The sequence below is a fragment of the Arvicanthis niloticus genome, chromosome 26, assembly GCF_011762505.2.
Source record: "Arvicanthis niloticus isolate mArvNil1 chromosome 26, mArvNil1.pat.X, whole genome shotgun sequence".
In the NCBI taxonomy this organism is placed as follows: Eukaryota; Metazoa; Chordata; class Mammalia; order Rodentia; family Muridae; genus Arvicanthis; species Arvicanthis niloticus.
In genome coordinates, this window is record NC_133434.1 from 13,559,667 (window position 1) to 13,577,376 (window position 17,710).

At 49.7% G+C, this 17,710-nt stretch overlaps 1 protein-coding gene across 1 annotated transcript; it reads right to left on the reverse strand.

Annotated features, from left to right (window-relative positions):
• Positions 1-266: 266 nt before the first annotated feature.
• On the reverse strand, positions 267-15,628 carry Il10ra (interleukin 10 receptor subunit alpha). The gene is made up of 7 exons (XM_076924973.1): positions 15,327-15,628; positions 13,432-13,552; positions 12,781-12,965; positions 11,790-11,956; positions 10,637-10,790; positions 6,528-6,646; positions 267-2,833 (listed from the first exon to the last, which is right to left on the reverse strand). Exons 1-7 carry the CDS (start codon positions 15,391-15,393, stop codon positions 1,934-1,936), a joined length of 1,713 nt encoding a protein of 570 aa, XP_076781088.1. The 5' UTR covers positions 15,394-15,628; the 3' UTR covers positions 267-1,933.
• Between the last annotated feature and the right edge of the window lie 2,082 nt (positions 15,629-17,710).

A 17,710-nucleotide genomic window follows, 5' to 3' on the forward strand; every position in this document is an offset into this window, starting at 1 on the left:
TAAGAGAAAGAAAGTCTATTCCAGATCTAACAGCCCTTGACAGTTGCTTACATCTGGAATTCCAGGTACAGGGCACCACATTGAGCTCTTCACCCATGATCTCATGTCAACCTCATGACATTACCATGACAACTGTCACCATGGGGGAATCAGAAGCTGTGAGAGACTATGTGCCTTTCCTTGAAGCTGAGTCCGGGGCCCAAGCCCTCAGCCCTTGTTTACACCCATTGTCCATTACTCCCAGTTATCCTGAGAAATCCGATCGGTTCCACAAGACACCTGACTTTTTATTGGGATGAAAACACACACCACTTGTTCCATTTGAGGCACATCCATTTTCTCAGTGGGACTCAACATCCTTAGGGATTGGGTACATCCGGTGTATTTCAATATTCAAGTTTTACATACAGACGGGAAAACTGAGGCTCCACTAGGAAACGTGACTTGCCCAAGGTCACACAGCTAGAAATGACACAGGCAAAACTAGATCTCCTGAGAGACCCAGAGCCCTGTGCCACACTGCCTCCTCAATAAATAAGTGAGCAAATAAATAAATAAATGTTCCGAGGGGGATCTCAAAGAGGTCTCCCAGTTCCAGAAGAAGCTCTGGTACCAGACTAGCATCATGACCTTCTTGGCAGGACACCAAAGTTCATGGCTGGCCTCACCGGGTCACACAGTCTATATTTGGAAAGCTTCAGAGAAAACTCTGGGATCAGGGATCAGTGGCCCTGTGCTTCCTCTCTGCATCCTTGCTTGGGGGGGTCTGCAAACACCCTCTGTTTGAAGACAGGTCTCAAATGCAGCACAGGGAAGCAGGGACCAGCCCTGGACCCCAGTGACTAGCAGCTATCTTGGCACAAGGCCCTAGGCTCCCATGAGATCTCTGAAACACCGGCATGAGGCAAAAGCTGCCCATGGGCAGATGGTTTCCGTAGTCCACTTCCTTCCAGCCCAGAGGTTGGCAGAACCTTAAAGTATCACCCCAGGGCCAAGTTAGTTAACATTCAGCATGAGGGACTTCCGTATGATCTAGTCATTATTTTAATCCCCTGAGGAAGCAGCTGGTCCAAGGTCACACAGCTGAACACAGAGGTGTCAGCCCAACACCCTGTTCTCTGGGTCTGCAGTTAGAAATTAGCAGCAAAAGCAGACATAAGTCCTAAGCCTGGGCCAGTGCCCAAGCCCAAAGCCACCTAAAGGGTAGTGTGCTAACCCAGAAAGCCATCGTTTTTTGTCTGGTCTGACATCACAATAGTGAACAGCAGGGAGCAGTGTCTTGGCCACTGCAGGTAATTCAGGGGACACAGCCATATTAAAAAGATGAAGATGACTGCAGATGGCTAGTAGAGACGCCTCACAAGAGGAACAGAAATTCTGGGTCTCAGTCCCTTTTGACCCACAGTTCTGAATTGACTGGCCTATCATCAAGGGAGGTGTGTACCCCAAGATCTCCCAGTGACAAGTGACCTGTCTAGCCGGGGAGTATCTTTACACGACAAAATTAAACCTGGCTCCTGCTCTGCCCTTCGTCTCTTGAGCTCTCCTTTCACCCTGCAGCAGGCTAGCCTCTCCAGCACCTCCGCAGACATCCAGGCTGATCTGACTTCAGACCTGCAGTCTTACCACATCCAGAAAGCCCTAAGGTTCCACCCAAACACAAGTCCTTCCAGTGCGGGACCCTGCCCTGAGGTGTGACGGTCCTTGCTCAGCTCTGCTGGTGTCTACAGGGCCTCACTCAACAGACTAGCCACAACCTCTCATCTACTGGACACTCACACAGCAAGGTGGCCTTTTCCTGCCCTGTGGAGTCTGGCTAGCCTGCCACAGTGGGTCTGCAGGAAAGGACCCATGTATTTCTTTGACTCCTGAGCCTCCCAAGTGCAGGGAGGGGAGCAGGCATGGCTGGAATACAAAGAACCCTTAGCCTCTGTCATTCTTCTACCTGCAGGCTGGAGATCAACGGCAGGGTGACCAGGTTAGAGCCAAGGCTATCCAGGAGGCTACCAGGGCCTGCCCCACAGTTCAAAGGGGCAAGTTTAGTGCCAAAACTCCAACTCTCTATGCTTAGGTCTTCGCAGCTAACCACACCCAGGAGTGACCACTCTTCGGCCAGTTGATTCCACTGTCTACTTGGTGTCCCTGGTGGAGCACAGGCCATCCCTTGAGACTCCTGTTTCAAGTAACCCTTAGCCAGAACTGGTGGAGGCCAAGCTAAATCATCCTGCGGGTGCACCCCAAGTTCAGGATCAAAGGCACCCGTCAAGGGAATCTCTTTGTCCAAGTGTTCCGCTGGGTCTGCTGCCTCTTCCTTCCATCTGGTCTGTTTTTGATAGCCCTGGAATGTCACCATGACTTGGTCTTTCTCCTCAGGGACTTTAGGCTCTAGAAGACAGACATGGCCCAAGGCAGAGCCATCCTGTATGTACTTAGGCTGCCCAGGAATGTTCTGGACTAGGTTAACATCGCTGTCATCCTGGTCCTGGTGGCTATATCCGAGCTGCTGCTTCCAGGTGGGCCCCATGCTGGAGTGTGAGCTGGGTTCCTGCAAGCAGATCCCACTGTCCGTGTTGTCCTGTAGCTCTGGAGGCTCTTCCTTTCCCAGAGTCTCCTGTATCTGGGGGTGGGATCCAGGGAGGAGGAATTGGGACTCTTCAGTCTGAAGTGATGGTTTGCCACTGCCAAAGCCACTGTCAGTGCTGCCATGCAGGTCTGAGTCTTTCAGCTCTGGTGACACCTTCGGGAAGGCCTCCAGGTCCAGGACGTGAATGGCATCGGGAGTTTCTGGGCAGAGAGGGTCGGCCAGGAAGAAGTCGTGAGGCTTCTCGAAGACCTGGGAGGAGAGACAAGGTGAGCAATTTGACGGTATTGAGAACCATCATGTGGTTCCATAGAGCATGTCCGGAGGGCTGTTTTGAGAAAGGTTAAGCTGAGCTGGGAAGACTTACTTGAATGTGATGCTATCCCACGGGCTGGAGTCCTGGGATGCATAAAGATGAGAAAGTGAGCTGAACACCAGCGTTCCCCTCTCTCAGCTTCCTGACTGTGGGTGTGATGTGACCACCTGCCCCCCACAAGCTCCTGCTGCAGTGCCTTCCCTCCCACATGGACTGCTGCTCCCTCAAGCCATAAGCCAAAGTAAACTCCTCCTCAAGTCGCCTCTGCCGGGGCGGGCACTTAGTCACAGCCTTGAGAAAATCAACCAATACAGCGAGAGAGGTGTGGCCAACTGCAAGGACCCTCCCAGGTGCCAGGTGAGCTATGGAGGAGGCATAGAGTGGGTGCAGAGCCTGGGCAGCCTGCACTGAGCTCCCTGGTTTGTACTGGCATTAAAATTGCACAATTTCCCCCCAAGGGCACGTCACGATTTGGCCCCAAGCAGTTATATAGGAAGCTGAAGTTCCCAGGGCCAGATTTCACAGAGTCTTGCTGAGACTGGAGAATACACTCAGATGGTCCACTTGTGATGCTCTCTGAAACCTGGAAGAGGCTTGAAAAGCCAGGCCCACCCAGGAGTGTGTGTAAACTATTCTGACAAAGACTCCAAGTAAGAAATAGATGCTAAGTAAGCACCTGCGTGTGTAGCTCACGGGAATCACTGAAACTAGAGCCACAAGGGAATCACATCTATGGACCATAGTTCTCATCCCATCCCATCCCATCCCATCTCTATCCTACCCTCCTTTGCACTGCGTAGCTTGCAGCCAAGGGCTTGCTGTCCTTAGTTACCAAGGGGAAGCCACCTAACTAACCCTTTGTACTTTGTTCCTTTGCTCTAGCCACAGTGGTGTTCTTCCTGTCCTGAATGCAGCAACAGCAGCCCTGCCACAGGACCTTTGCACATGCCGACCCCTCTGCTTGGAACACTCTTAGTGCTCCACATGGCTGTCTCCTCCTCCTCGTTCAGCTCAGATGCTACCTCCTCAGAGGGCTTTTGCAAGACCAGACCAAAACAGTGCTTCTGCCATTGTCTCCTCGTCTCCTTCCTTACTTCTTCCTAAACTTAGTCCTTATATGTGCTGACTGGCCTTATGTCAACTTGACACACAAACTACATCTATTTGAAAGGAGGGAACTTTAATTGAGGAAATGCCTCCATAAGATCCAGCTGTGAGGCATTTTCTTCATTATTGATCAATGGGGGAGGCCCCAGGCCATTGTGGGTGGTACCACCCCAGAGCTGAAGGTCCTGGGGTTCTATAAGAAAGCAGGCTGAGCAAGCCAGGGATGGCAAGCCAGTAAGCAGCATCCTTCCATGGCCTCTGCATCAGTTCCTGCCTCCAGGTTCCTGCCCTGTTTGACTTCCTGCCCCTACTTCCTTCAGTGATGAACAATGATATGAAAGTGTAAGCTGAATAAACCCTTTCTTCCAAACTTGCTTTTTCATCATCATTGCAGCAATACAAACCCTAACTAAGACACTCTAATATGAATTCTGAAGGCAGTAACTGTCTGGTTTTGTTCATCACACTAAGAGCCTGAGCTGAATTCGAATTAGTAGGGACTTGGGTTTGTTGACTGATGGACTGACTAACAGACTGACCATGGTGTACCCCTGCCTTCATTTTCTCAGCACTCAACACCTCCCATGCAATTCCTCCTGGTTGTGACCCCTTTACTGCCACAGTGATTAGTGATGAAGGATGCGTATGTTAGCAGCTTGCTGCTGAGCCAGTATCCTTGTCTTTTCTGTGCTTTAGTTCCTCATCCATAGGTAGAATTCATGCCAGCATGTGCTTTCTCATAGTGAACAGTGCTTAGATCATTCAGGTTACGTATAAGACACTCAATAAATATACGCTGAGCTGAATTGTACTCCCTGGTAATTCTATAGGTATATCATTACCCCAGATCATTCAGGTTACATATAAGACACTCAATAAATATACGCTGAGCTGAATTGTACTCCCTGGTAATTCTATAGGTATATCATTACCCCTACGTTCTGGGGGAATCCAAAGCTCAGAGAGGTTAAACGACTGATGTGCCTCAAGTCACCAGCAACGGAGGACAAACCCGGAATTATACACAGCTCTCTGGATTTGAGGTCTCTAGCTTGCTTAAGAAAACTGACGTCAATGGCCCGTTGGATGGTCAGCTCAAATCAGCAGAGAGCTGAGAGTTAATTAAGGCATGTGCCGGGCTCGCTCTCTCATACTGGTTAACCCCACAGACAGCAGCATCTGATAAATGGAACTGGGTTGTTTAAATCTCAGGAGACAAGAGCTCCAAAGGTGCAGCGATGCTGTTACTCACAGGTCCACAAGGAGCCAACACGCGGTGCCTTGTCGTTTCTGGACATTTGGTAATCTCTGATCTCTGCCAGTCTTACGGCTTTAAAGCTAGCTAGCCTTTGACACCTGGCCAGTGCTGGCTGGCATCAAGCCCTGGGGACCCCTCAAGGCCACGTGACTCAGTTTCCTGCCGACAGCAGAGAGGATGCTCTGTAGCTAGCTCCAATGCTGATTAACTCATTCAGTTCACACATTCATTCGCTCGGAGAGGCTCCGGGCTGCCCTCCCTCACTTCCTGGATCCTGGTCTCCGCAGGGCCAAGCTCAAAAGTGTGGTTCATTCATCCCCAAGCCAACAGTGCTTGGGCTCCAGGCCCTGCACAGAGTATGAGCTGAAGGGTCTGTGGGACAGATCGAGGGACCAAGGGATGTGTGTGGGGAACTGAATCTCCCAGGAGCACTAAGAATGACGATGAGGACGGAATTCAGTGAGATACAAAGAAGAACTATTAAACCCTTGAGAGCTTTAAGGGCTGGGTGAGAACAGAATCTTGTCTAGACAAAGGCCCTGATTAGGCCAGTGTGTGCATGCGTGCGTGCGTGCGTGCGTGCGTGCGTGCGTGCGTGCTTGCGTGTGTGTGTGTGTGTGTGTGTGTGTGTGTGTGTGTGTGTGTGTGTGTGTATCCTGTAACAATCTATTATACATTAATAATTGGACATTACCCAGGGTCCAGAGTCTGTGGCTATCCACTTCTGACACAGCCTGAGACCAGGTCAGGGACAAGCAGAGGTTTGGGGACTTGTTTTTGTAGGATGGATTCAAGAGGCTGGCTTGCCATGCATGCCTCCATATGAGAGGGGACAGAGGTCCTGGCCTGCCCTCAAGCCCTTTCCTTTCTCTGTTAGCTCTCCCCTCTGTGTCTACTCCAGCTCTTCTGTTTTTCAGAGTCTCTTCCCTCACGAGCACCAGGATGGATGCTGGAAAAGCTCCCCATCTGCTCCTTCCAACTGTACCCTGTGATTGGAAGCAACCTCTCTGTCCTCACTTGTGAAATAAGGATAACAACCAGAACCAATTCATGATACACAGTGGTTGGTCTACAGGCCACTGTGTAGATGACAAAACTGTGATTACTTAGTGCATGCACACCTGTGTGCACACCTGCGCATGCACTCTTGTCTCTGTGCCACCCAGAGGCACTGTCCTTCCGTCTGGGTTTAGTGTTTGCTCACCCCATATTGCTGGATGAGGGTGCCAGACCATGTGGGAATCCAGGAAGGACAGAGCACTCACCAGGACAGCAGGCAACTTCCCTGGGCGCCGGATGTACCGCAGGAGAACCAGGCAGACCAGGACTCCACAGAGCAGCAGAATAGATGCGAATATGATGCTGAGGTTGGTCACGGTGAAATCTGCAGACACAGAAAGATGTGTCTGTGGTACATAAGGCACAGTCCTCAGAGATCCTTTGGCTACGCTCAGAATGCATTCAGTGAACGGTCCCAGGTCATTCCCACAGGCGATGGGCAAGTCACAGCCCTAGAGACATATAGGTTCCTAGAAATGTCAGCCTTCACCAGTTCCCTCAGTAACACACTGGTTCTGCCTCAAGTCGCCTACACACGATGGCCAATAAACACTAAGGCAGGATAAAACGGTAGGTGAGAGTGGAGACTGAGAATCCAGCTCTACTTCTTACTGGCTATGGGACTGTGGACAGAATAATGAATCCCTCTGAGTCCCACTGTCTATGTATACAACAGGAACGTTACAGAGCCGCCTCATAGGATAGTGGTCAAACAACCTGCCTGTATCACCTGACCCTAGCAACAGTCTTAGGAGGCCAACGCCAGCATCCCCTCCTTTTACATACTGAGACCCTGAAGCCCAGAGAGATTAAGTCACATGCCCAAGGTCACATGTCATTAAGCAGTAAAGCTGAGATTCAAACAAACCTTTTGACTATAAGGATGATGGAACCTCTTTCTGTAAGCGGCCAAAGGTGACCTGTTGAAGATGGTTCGCTACTTTCTTGACCCAGAAAAACCCTAAAAAATCATGCAAATTAATAGGTTCAAATCTTCCTGTTCAAAAAAAAAAAAAAACACCTGAGAAATGGCCCAGGCCCTCGAGGGTATGCATATCTGCAAAGCCACCAAGTATCTGAAGGATGTCACTTTAAAGAAGCAACGTGTGCCATTCCAGCAGTAGAATGGTGGAGTTGGTAGGTGTGCCCAGACCAAACAATGGGGCTGGACACAGGGACCAAACTAGAATAATTTTTGCTGCACATGCATAAAAACGCAGAGATTAATGCTGAACTTAAGGGTTTAGATGTAGACACTGTAGTCATTGAACACAGAAGATGCGCCGATGAACCTACTGAGCTCATGGCTGGCTTAACCCGTGCATGAGCTCCCCCTGCCACACTGAGATGATGAACCTCACTGAGAAGGAATAGATTGTCCCAAAGCCAGAAGAGGAGGTTGCATGCAAAAAAAAAAAAAAAAAAGATATCGCAGAAGACACTGAAGAAATTAAAAAAACTCATGGCACGGGAATAAATGCAGCGTAAAATAATTGCAGATAAAAGTTAAAGGGGACACAAGCAGCACTCAGGGCAGCTCACATACACTGGGTGACTTCTCCCGGGGACTTTCATGACAGTCAGCTGCATTGAGATTTATTATTACAAATCTACCAAGGGTCCTTTTCATGTTTGCTGGATGGGGCACTCCCAGGGCACACACTGGATACGATGTGATCACTTAAATTAGCTGCTCCCTCTGGGCAGTCAGTAAAAAGTCTCTCAAGGATGACACCCAATTTCTACACCTGATTCACCATCCTGGCAAAGAGCCCTGGGACCCCTGGCTGAGGACCTGGAACAAGTTTGCTGACTCTGGCAACTCTGTCAAAGAGCCAGCTCAACATTGCTTCTTCTGGGATACTTGGGGCAGGGAGGAGCCCTTCCCACACTGGCCCTGAGGAGGAACAGGCCCTGGCTGAGGACCTGGAACAAGTTTGCTGACTCTGGCATCTCTATCAAAGAGCCAGCTCAGCACTGCTTCTTCTGGGATACTCAGGGCAGGGAGGAGCCCTTCCCACACTGACTCCGAGGAGGAACAACCCCAAACAGGACCAAACAGGAACTAGTGCATTTGGGCTGGGGAGGTCCCCCAGAAGTCCGGTTGTGCTCAGGTGGAAGCACCCCAGTGTATTCTCCTGGTACGAATGCAGCTATTCTCAACAGACACGTGAATATCCTTCCCTTTGGCCATCTGACTCTAGAAACAACAGGCTTCTCTGACGAATCTCATGCTCAAGCTGGGAGTCAGCCAGGGGGAGCTTGTCTCCTGGAGATTTCACACTGTTCTAAAGGACAGACCAACCTGAAAGACTGAGGGTGTGAGAGTGATGCTGGGTAGGACCACACACCCTGCCCTGACCTGCTTGGTTCTGCATACCTGGGGGACTCCATTTAAACCTAAACACCATGTTAATGTGAATGCCCTTAATACCCTGGAAAATGGGCTTTCAGGGTCATCAGCCCTGTCTGTTTCTCTTCCCAGTGTGGTCACATTGAACACATTCCCTCTTGCTGTTTTTCATTCTGAGTCTTTAATTAAACTACCGAGGATGAGGGGCTGATCTGTCTGGTTGGGGTCCTGTCATGGGCCAGGCTCTGACTCACAGCTCAGGTAGTAATTCTGATAAGAGCATCTGACAGAGGGGAGCTGGGAGGTCCCCCAGAAGCCCAGCCGCTTCTGCTGAGAGAAAAGGCACGTTTTGAATGCCAGCCACTCACAGTAAGTTATCCTGGACGGAAAGAAAAGATTGACTAATCCCTCAGAGTTGCTGCAATTGTGCTATTCTGGGGACTTTTAAAAAAGTGTCCCACTCCACCCTAGTCACTATCATCTGCCTTTTTACCTCTATAGGGTAAAGCAGAGAAGTGAGTATTTAAACCATGGTTTAGATTCTTAAGAAAGTTTTGACCCTTGGTGAATTTCTCCTTTGTTGCTGAACTCTTGATTTTGATTTCCTATTGATTATGGGGTCCTTTGAGCTGTGTGTGTATGTGCTGCTTTGTGTGTGGTGTGGTGTGTTATGATGTTGCATGTTTTTGTGTGGTCTGTGTATTCCTGTGCATGTGTGTGCAGGTCAAAGGTTGTGTGTGTGTGTGTGTGTGTGAGAGAGAGAGAGAGAGAGAGAGAGAGAGAGAGAGAGAGAGAGAGAGATGCCTATGTATGCCAAAGGTCATTATTAGTGTCTTTTCCTTGACCATGCATGGGTCCCGTTTTCTTTCTTCTCTCTCATGTAACATTGCACTGGCTGGCCTAGATCTCACTCTGTAGACCAGGCTGTCCAGGAACACACAGAGATCCACCGCTTGCCTCTGCCTCCTAAGTACTAGGACGAAAGGCGTGGACCACCATGCTCCATTTTCCATTTTATTTTTTGAGACAGGATCTCTCACTGAACCAGCAGCTCACCAATTTGCCCGGGCTGGCCAGTGAGCCCCAGTTTGTTTGTTTCTAGGGAGAAGCATTACGGTTATAGAAACACACACCATGCCAGACTTTTACATTGATTTGGGGGATTTCTTATACCAATCACAATGATGTCCCAGCATGCTTGTTTCTCTGTCTCATGTGCGCATACGCCTTTAAAACAGAACCATAGTGGCTCAACAGAGTCCTGGACAACTTCTGTGCTACCCAAATAGTTTAAGGATGTCATACAAATAAAATAGTTTAGCAGAATTGAAACAATTCAGAGGAACTCTAAAGCACGAAGCCAGTCACTGTACAGGGACCACCAACAATGATGCACAAATCCAAAGGCTCCATGGGACTGAGAAGATACTCACTCCATACGGTACCCGAGGAGCTGAGTTCACATAAAGTAATATGATTTTACTGTCTAGCCTGCCAGCGAGCAATGGCACTCGATTTTAATCCCAGCACTCCAGAGGCAGAGGGTGGCAGATTTCTGAGTTGGAGGCCAGCCTGGTCTATAGAGTGAGTTCTAGAACAGCCAGGGCTATATAGAGAAACCAAACCCTCTCTCAAAATGAAAGAGAGAGAGAGAGAGAGAGAGAGAGAGAGAGAGAGAGAGAGAGAAAAGAGAGAGAGAGAGAGAGATTTTACTACCTTGTTGTCTCCTAGGGTAATCATCACCATCATTATTGATTATCATTATTATTATCATTAAACTTAAGAACTTAAGATAGTTCTAAACAGAATGGAGCAATCCTTTCCATGCTCTGTGTGAAGGTGGATGGCTCCATGCAGAAGCTCTGGGCCCAGAGAAGGCACCAGCAACCCTAAGCACGGCCTTCTGGATTTTTCTGGATGGTTTGAGCACTCTCTGCCTGGACTGCAGCCTGGGTTACTCACACTGCTCCATTGTGATGCGTAAACACTGCTCCTCTGACCACTCTGCATTGTTATTTCGGGTTTCCACGCGGGGCAACACCTTAACACAAAATTCTCTCATCCCTTTGGGGACCTTGAGGGTGAAGTTTTCCTGTTTCACTGTCTTGGTTGTATTCTGAAATGGAAACAAGAATAATAAACAAATCCTTTTGTGCACAGTATAAAGAAGCTGAGAGTGGGAGGGGCCTAGTCATGTTTTTCTGCTGGAGATGAATCCAGTGCTTTTCGGTTCTGGACAAGGGTTGTTGCTGGGTGAGCCAACCCTGGGGGAGTGGGGCACTTTAGAGACTCCTCTGCCAAGTCTTCAGGCATCTAAGACACAAACCCTGTGAGCATCAGTACAGACTGTCATCTCTCTACCAGGCTAATTTTGCTCCAATCTTTGGGTGTCAGTATGTATGTCTGATGTGTGTGCACACGCGTGTACATGTGCGTTTGTGTGTGTTAGGGCAGTGTGTACGGCAGAGAACAGCCAGACGCCAGTCTTCCATCTTCCAGTTTGTTTGAGACAAGGCCTCTTTTTTGCACTCCAGCCTAGAGCTGACCTGAAGCTTCCTCTGAGTCTCTTGTCTCAGCTTCCATCTTACTGTAGGAGAAATGGATTATAAATGTGTGCTCCTAAGTCTGGCTTTATGTGGGTTGTGGGGATTTGAACTCAGATCCTTATGCTTGTGCACAGAAAGCTGGTTACCTGCTCAGCCATCTCCCCAGCCCTCTACTTTTATTTTAACAGAGCAAAGGGAGTCTTTTATAGAAGTGGAGGCTCTTCATAGGAAAAAAAAAAAAAACTAGAAAGAACTGAGGCAAGAGTATTTGATGGGTGTCAAACTGCAGGGCTGGGCCCCAGCACATCTCTCAGCTCTGTTTCCTTATCTGCAAACTGGAAGAAAACACTCGAGGGTAGCTGCCGGATGCCTTGTGCACTGTCAATACTTTTGATCACTGATGATGATAGGCGTGTTCTTACTGTCCCCTGGAAGCAAAGTTTGAATATCAGTTTCTTCCTGGCTCCCCATAACCTCTTTCTCCTGTGTGTGTCAAGCTCCCCAGTGGGACATAAAAGTGATTCCAATCTAGGTGGCCCTGTCCTGACGACCCTGGGGGAACATCATACCTTTTGTTCCGACAACTTCCGGATAGAAACACTGTACATGCGGTGGTTCTTGAAGATCTGTTCATACTCGTCCCCTGCAGGGGCTATCTTGGGCCTGGGGGGATGAATTGTCCCGTAGATGAAGCCGTTGGTTACTTCCAGAGTCACTCTACCCACTGTCAGAATCACTAAGTGAGAGACAGGTAATGGTGTGAGGCTGAGGACTAGGGACGGCATCCAGAGCCTGACTCTAAGGTCAAACCTTTCCCACTCTAAAACCTAAACCTTGGGTTTACAGCTCTACCCCACATGAGAACATCTTAGGGAATGGGTCTTACGGATCTTTTAGCACCCGAGGAATCTGAATAGCTCAGCCTGGGCCCTTGAAATACAATTTCTAAAGCTACTTCCTACCATATGCTTTCTGAGAGGCAGCTGAGACCGAGCATATAAGCTGAGCCTGAGCCTTTGGGAAACAGTGACTTCCCAGATGTCACCTCTAGCTCTTAGTCCTACAGAGTGAAGAGTGAGACTATCTTGTACCTGACCCTGTGCAGACCCAGTGTGCATAGAAGGATTCCACTATGGCCAGGATGACCATCCTGGAACTCCCCAGAAATTGTCTTGATTTTTTTTCCTTCAGTACATCTTCCAGTCTCAAAGGTACGACCTGGGAGATTCTCCCTACAAGGGGCCAGGCCTCATCTGAACTGTGTCTCTACCTGTTACCCCGAGTGATTAGGGTCCAGTGCCTCATCCTAAACTCTGTAAGTTCATAACTATGGCTTTCATGACACAGACACCCCACTCATCCCAAGACCTCTCTTATGGAGGATAAACAATGTCACTTCCCTTTAAAATCTCAGACAGATCTGTTGAGGCAGTCAGTTCCCTGGCCAGGAAGCCTGGTAACATGAAAGCCATGAGAACAGACAAAATAAGCCCTAGGCTGGAGTTCCTGGCTGGAATTGTCCCAGGAGGCCATGTTCTAAGTCCAGGAGAGGCAAAGCACCTTCATCCACTGTGAAACGAGTCTCAGTGACGGTCCAGTTGGAGTACTGACTGTTGTCCACTGCCCGGACTCTGGCCCGGTAGCCATAGCTGTGGTACAGATCCAGGGTGAATGATGTGAGATCGCAGGACAATGCCTGAGCCTCTCTACAGATGTGGATGTCTTTCCAGATCGAGGTTCCGTACCTGAGGAGATACCATGACAGGCACTGGGGAATCAGCTTGTGCCCAAACCTTTCTGCTTTTAAGAGAAAGGGAAAAGGCCAGGCAGAACCTTCCCATAATGGCAGAAAAGATGCAGTCCTCAGGGCCCTTGGCCAAGATCCCTGTTGACATCCATGGTCTAGAAAGCTCCTGGATGAGAATTTAAGTAGCTTATTCCTCCATAAGAATGTGTTAGCCCACTCTGGAACCCCGTTTCCTCTCTTGTAGTTATGTTGATTAACACTTTTCCAGAATACCAGGAAGCTCCCCCCACCCCCAAGTCAATAGCTGCTCACCTTAAGGATCCCAGCACACTGGTCAACTCTATGTCACTCAAGCAAGGATGTATCAGAGTCCTTTCTAGCCTCATGTCAATAGTAAAGTAGCCACCTAGTCCCTCCCCTACCTCCTTTTGGTCCCCCTTTGCCCCCTATGCAGCTTTCCTTACTTCTTGAGGGCCACTTCGTAGTAGGTACTCTCAGACTGGCTTGGGATAGGCTTCCAGCGGAGGATGTGCTGGAAAAATCTGGCTTCAAACCACACATAGGAAGGGCTCGGCAGTTCTGTCCCTAGGGGAAAGAATTCTGACACTAGAGGAAGCAGAGGTACTCCGGGGACTAGGAAAAGGGTGGTGGCAGCTACAGGGGTACTTTGGGAGGGAGGGACTGGGTGCTTTACATATGTTCCATTTAGTGATCACAGCAGTTCTGGGCTCTAGACTCATGCCAACCTTACTGAAGAAGAAATAGAAGCCCAGAGAATCAGACGATTGGAGTCAGCAAGGGGCACAGTGGGGATCTATATCCAGAAGATGTCTGACTCCAAAGCTAGGGTCCTGTCCTTCTGTGCCTGAGTGGTGTGGGGTCAGAAGCCTCACAAGGGACTGACAGGGCAAGCTGGGTCTGATACATTCCAGGATAATGGCCAGGAGTGATGCATGAGCTCTCAGATGAGGCAGCCAGTCCCTCCCTGACTCTGCCCATTGCCTGTCCCTGTTCTAGCAATATTCCAGGACTTAGTTCTCATCTCAAACCTGCTTCAAGGCCCCAGCCCCTGATCTTTCCTGGATATGTAGACACCCTGCTTTCCTACACAGACAACTTGGGGCCCAGGCTCAGGGTGTTCCCCATCCCCTAGTTTCTAGAAAAGCTGTAGTTCAGATATGGACATCTGTATAATCAGATGCCTAGGCGAGCCTAAGGTGGAGACAGGATGAATGTCAGCTGTCCAGCCTCCTGCCCTCCTCACAGAGGTCTTTGAGGTAGAAAACTCAGTAGAGAACTATCTGTACTCTCCCATTCTCTCAGTTCTAAAGAGCTGACTGCAGAAGTCTGGAACTAGCAGCTTGTCGGTAAGACCCGGAGCAGAGGAGTGACCCCTTGGGATCCTCTGTGTTTTCTGTAACAATACAATGAACATCCCTATTTTAATTCTGCTGCTAAACTCTGCCAGGCTCAATGTGTTGCAAAACCAATGGTCCTTGTTCCTCTCCAGCCTTCTTGACCCTTTAAGATGTCTCCTTTTGAAGGCGGCTCTGCCATCACTTCTCCAAACTGTCAGCTCTCTTTGAGTGACTCTGTCATTCTCAGAAAACACACTTGTCCCTCCCCTCCCCGCCCCCTCCGCTCTCTTTCATGTACTGTCTTTGAATCTCAAGGCTGTGTTTCAGTTGCAGAACTCTGAGAGGGGGAGTGAAAACCTCAGCCTGTGTTTGTGATATTTGGCCGGGCACATCCCCAGTGCGGCTGTGGATCACATGACTGACTGTACTGGTTTTACTTCGAATTTTGGCGTCCTGTAAAAGTGTGTTTGGGGTCCCCTGTGCCACTTGGTCCCTCCGACTCCCCACTTTTTCATTCTCTCCTGGGCTACTAGAACCTAGCCTGAGCTGAGGGGTGGGTAAAGTGGGGGAGGGGCAGTGGCAGCGGGGATGAATTGTGGGCTAAAGACTAACAGGGTGGTCGGGAAGGGTGGGCAGAAGGGAGAGATGAAATGAGATGGTGGGGTTCAGGGAGAGGAGCCTAGGAAGGGGAGCGATCAGACCGATGGAAGAACCAGAGCAGCAGAAAAGCCAGGGCTAAAGTTATGGTTTGTCCGGAGGTGGATGGATGATGAGTTTGGGAACAAGGGTACAGGATGGAAACTATAGGCTTTACCCATCCATTGCTGGCCACTCCCAAACAGCCACAGTTAATCTTAGCCCCCTCCACTTACACAGCAGGTAAGCCCGACAGCCAGTTTTGCCAGCACGAAGGAGCTGGGGCGGGGACCTCGGGCCGTCCAAGCAGATCCTCCCGGCAAATGTGAACTTTAAAGCAACAGAGCGAGCGCTGGGGAGCCTACCGTGTGCGCGGAAGCCCAACCTCAGGCTGGAGATCGTGAGGAGGAATGGGAGCAAACGCGACGACATCCTGGGCGCACAGCGGCATCGTCCACTGAAGCCGGCCCTTACGCCTCCGGCCGCGTCCGGGGAATTGAAGACTGCCGCTGGATCCGCAGGGCCAGCTAGACTTCCACTTTGGGGCGGGGCTTCGATACGCTCCGCCCTCAACCCGCGGAGCTTGGGAACCTCGAAGTCTAGCTAGCTCTGGGGCATTTGTCTCAGGGTGAAAGTGCAGCTGAGGCTTTCTGTGGCTGGCTCTCAACTCTCACACCAACTGGACAGCCCCCCTCCCTTCCCTCCCCTTCTCTCTCTCTCAATCTCTCTCTCTCTCTCTCTCTCTCTCTCTCTCTCTCTCTCTCTCTCTCTCTCTCTCTCTTGCCTGTGTTGTTGCATCCGACGAGGCCAGGAATTGGCTGACTGTGCCAGACGCAAAGCACAGGTGTGCAAGGACATGTGTGAAAGTCCTGGTGTTGTCCTGGGACCTCTATGCAGGGCCCTCCACTAAGCCAACAGTGAAGGACCGTTCCCTGACTTCATGCTTAGTGCTAGTCCACAACACCCCCAGGCCGACAACCCCAGGCCCTTTAGATTGTTCTTGCCCTAAATCTGCAGGTTAGAAGTGTTGATAGGCCTTACGAGGGACCTGGTATCACTCAAGTGTCTCTTCAGTGGCCAAGACAATTTGCCTGCCGTCCAGTGTCACCAAAGATGTTAATTGTGTGAGAGACCAAGTTTTGTCCACCTGACTTATTGGCAGGTGGCACTGATACCATGTGAGTATGTCACTTATATAGTTTTCCGGGTGAGTCTCTGTGATGTGCACAGAGTCTGTGGGTTCATCTGCCAGATGCATATTCACTCTGTCCAGGAAGCCCGGTTTTTGTTCTGAGGAGGCACAGAAGCCAAAAAAGGGCTGGAGTCACTAGGATGCCCTTGCTCTTAAGAAGTCACATTCCATTCCCCCCAGAACCTACTGGTCACACTGACAACTGTTTCACTGGGACACTGTTTCATGGGACAACTGTTTCACTGAAGACCTTGAGCACGCTTGGCCAGCCTTCGGTCTGCAAACTGCATGATTCTCAGTGTAACTACCAATCCTGCCTCACGTAACGTTAGAAACTTACTTAAAACAGTATGAGGGATTTGTTAAACTTTTTTTTCCCCCTTCCTGGCAATTGGATTGGATGTTTCTCCAGTGTCAACTTTGGAGATGACAAAGTCCTGTTACTTATGTCAAAAATCTGGACAACTGTGTACCTGGAAAAGGGCGCTCCAACTTGGGGGCGTGGGACATGAACACTTGGTATACGTGATCCGGGGGATAGTGATGCACAACATCCCACCCTTGGGTGTGGAGATACAAGCTTTGTCTAAACACTGTGGGGCTGAATAGTGCTGTGCCCAGTGGCCTGGTCAGAGGATGCTAAGTAGACTAGGATCATGTTCTGTGCCTGAGAGTGCTTACTGGGAAAGGTACTTGTCAGTGAGGGCCAGGCTGCCCTAGCTAAGCAGCTAGTTGAAAGTAGAATCTGTGAACCACAGCATCGAGCGTGTGCACGCGCGCACGATCAGTGATAACCACACTCAGGGATACCCTGGTCACCACACCCTCACATCAGCTAAGTTGGAAAGCTTTAGGCTTTTTAATGTGCAAAGACTTGTTTTAATGGCTGCTCTGCACTGTCCCTCCTTCAGCTGGTAAAGAACGCACAGAGCTTGGGAGTACCCGGGCATGACGCAAGTGCCCGGGTGTGACTTCTTAGTCCCTGTTTGCCTCTTTAAAAGGAGGACACTGTGGTGTTCCTCTTCAGTTGCCTTCCTTTTAGTTTTTGGTTGAGTTGTAAGAATTTTAAAGCCTTGCTCCATGACTGTTTCAAAAGACGATTAAGATGGTTCATCCACATACCAGAACTTACAGGCACAAGCTGATGCTGGGAAAAAATACTGGCCAAAACCAGGTCCTTCCCTCCAGAAACCACCTTGCTAGAGACAGAAAGCAAGCAGAGATTTTTAACAGTTTCTGGTGAGGAAAGTACAGACTAACAAGGGGACAGAGGGTTGACAACTTGAGACCAAGGAAGGCTTCCTGGAGGAGGTGGCCTGTTTGCTGAGACTTGAGAGCTGAGTTGATGGATGGATGGGGGAAGGATGAGTACGTTGGAGATGAGATACAGCAGTTTTGGAGAAGTCTGTAAAGTGGGTAGGCATCCCTATTGAAGAAAACCCCTGTGGCTGACATAATTGGACCCTCTGCTTGGGGAGAACCAGCTTTGAGTGTAGGTTTCCTGGTACAATCCCTGCTTCCTGTGTAGCATCTGGGGAGAAGCTGTGTTGGGCACAT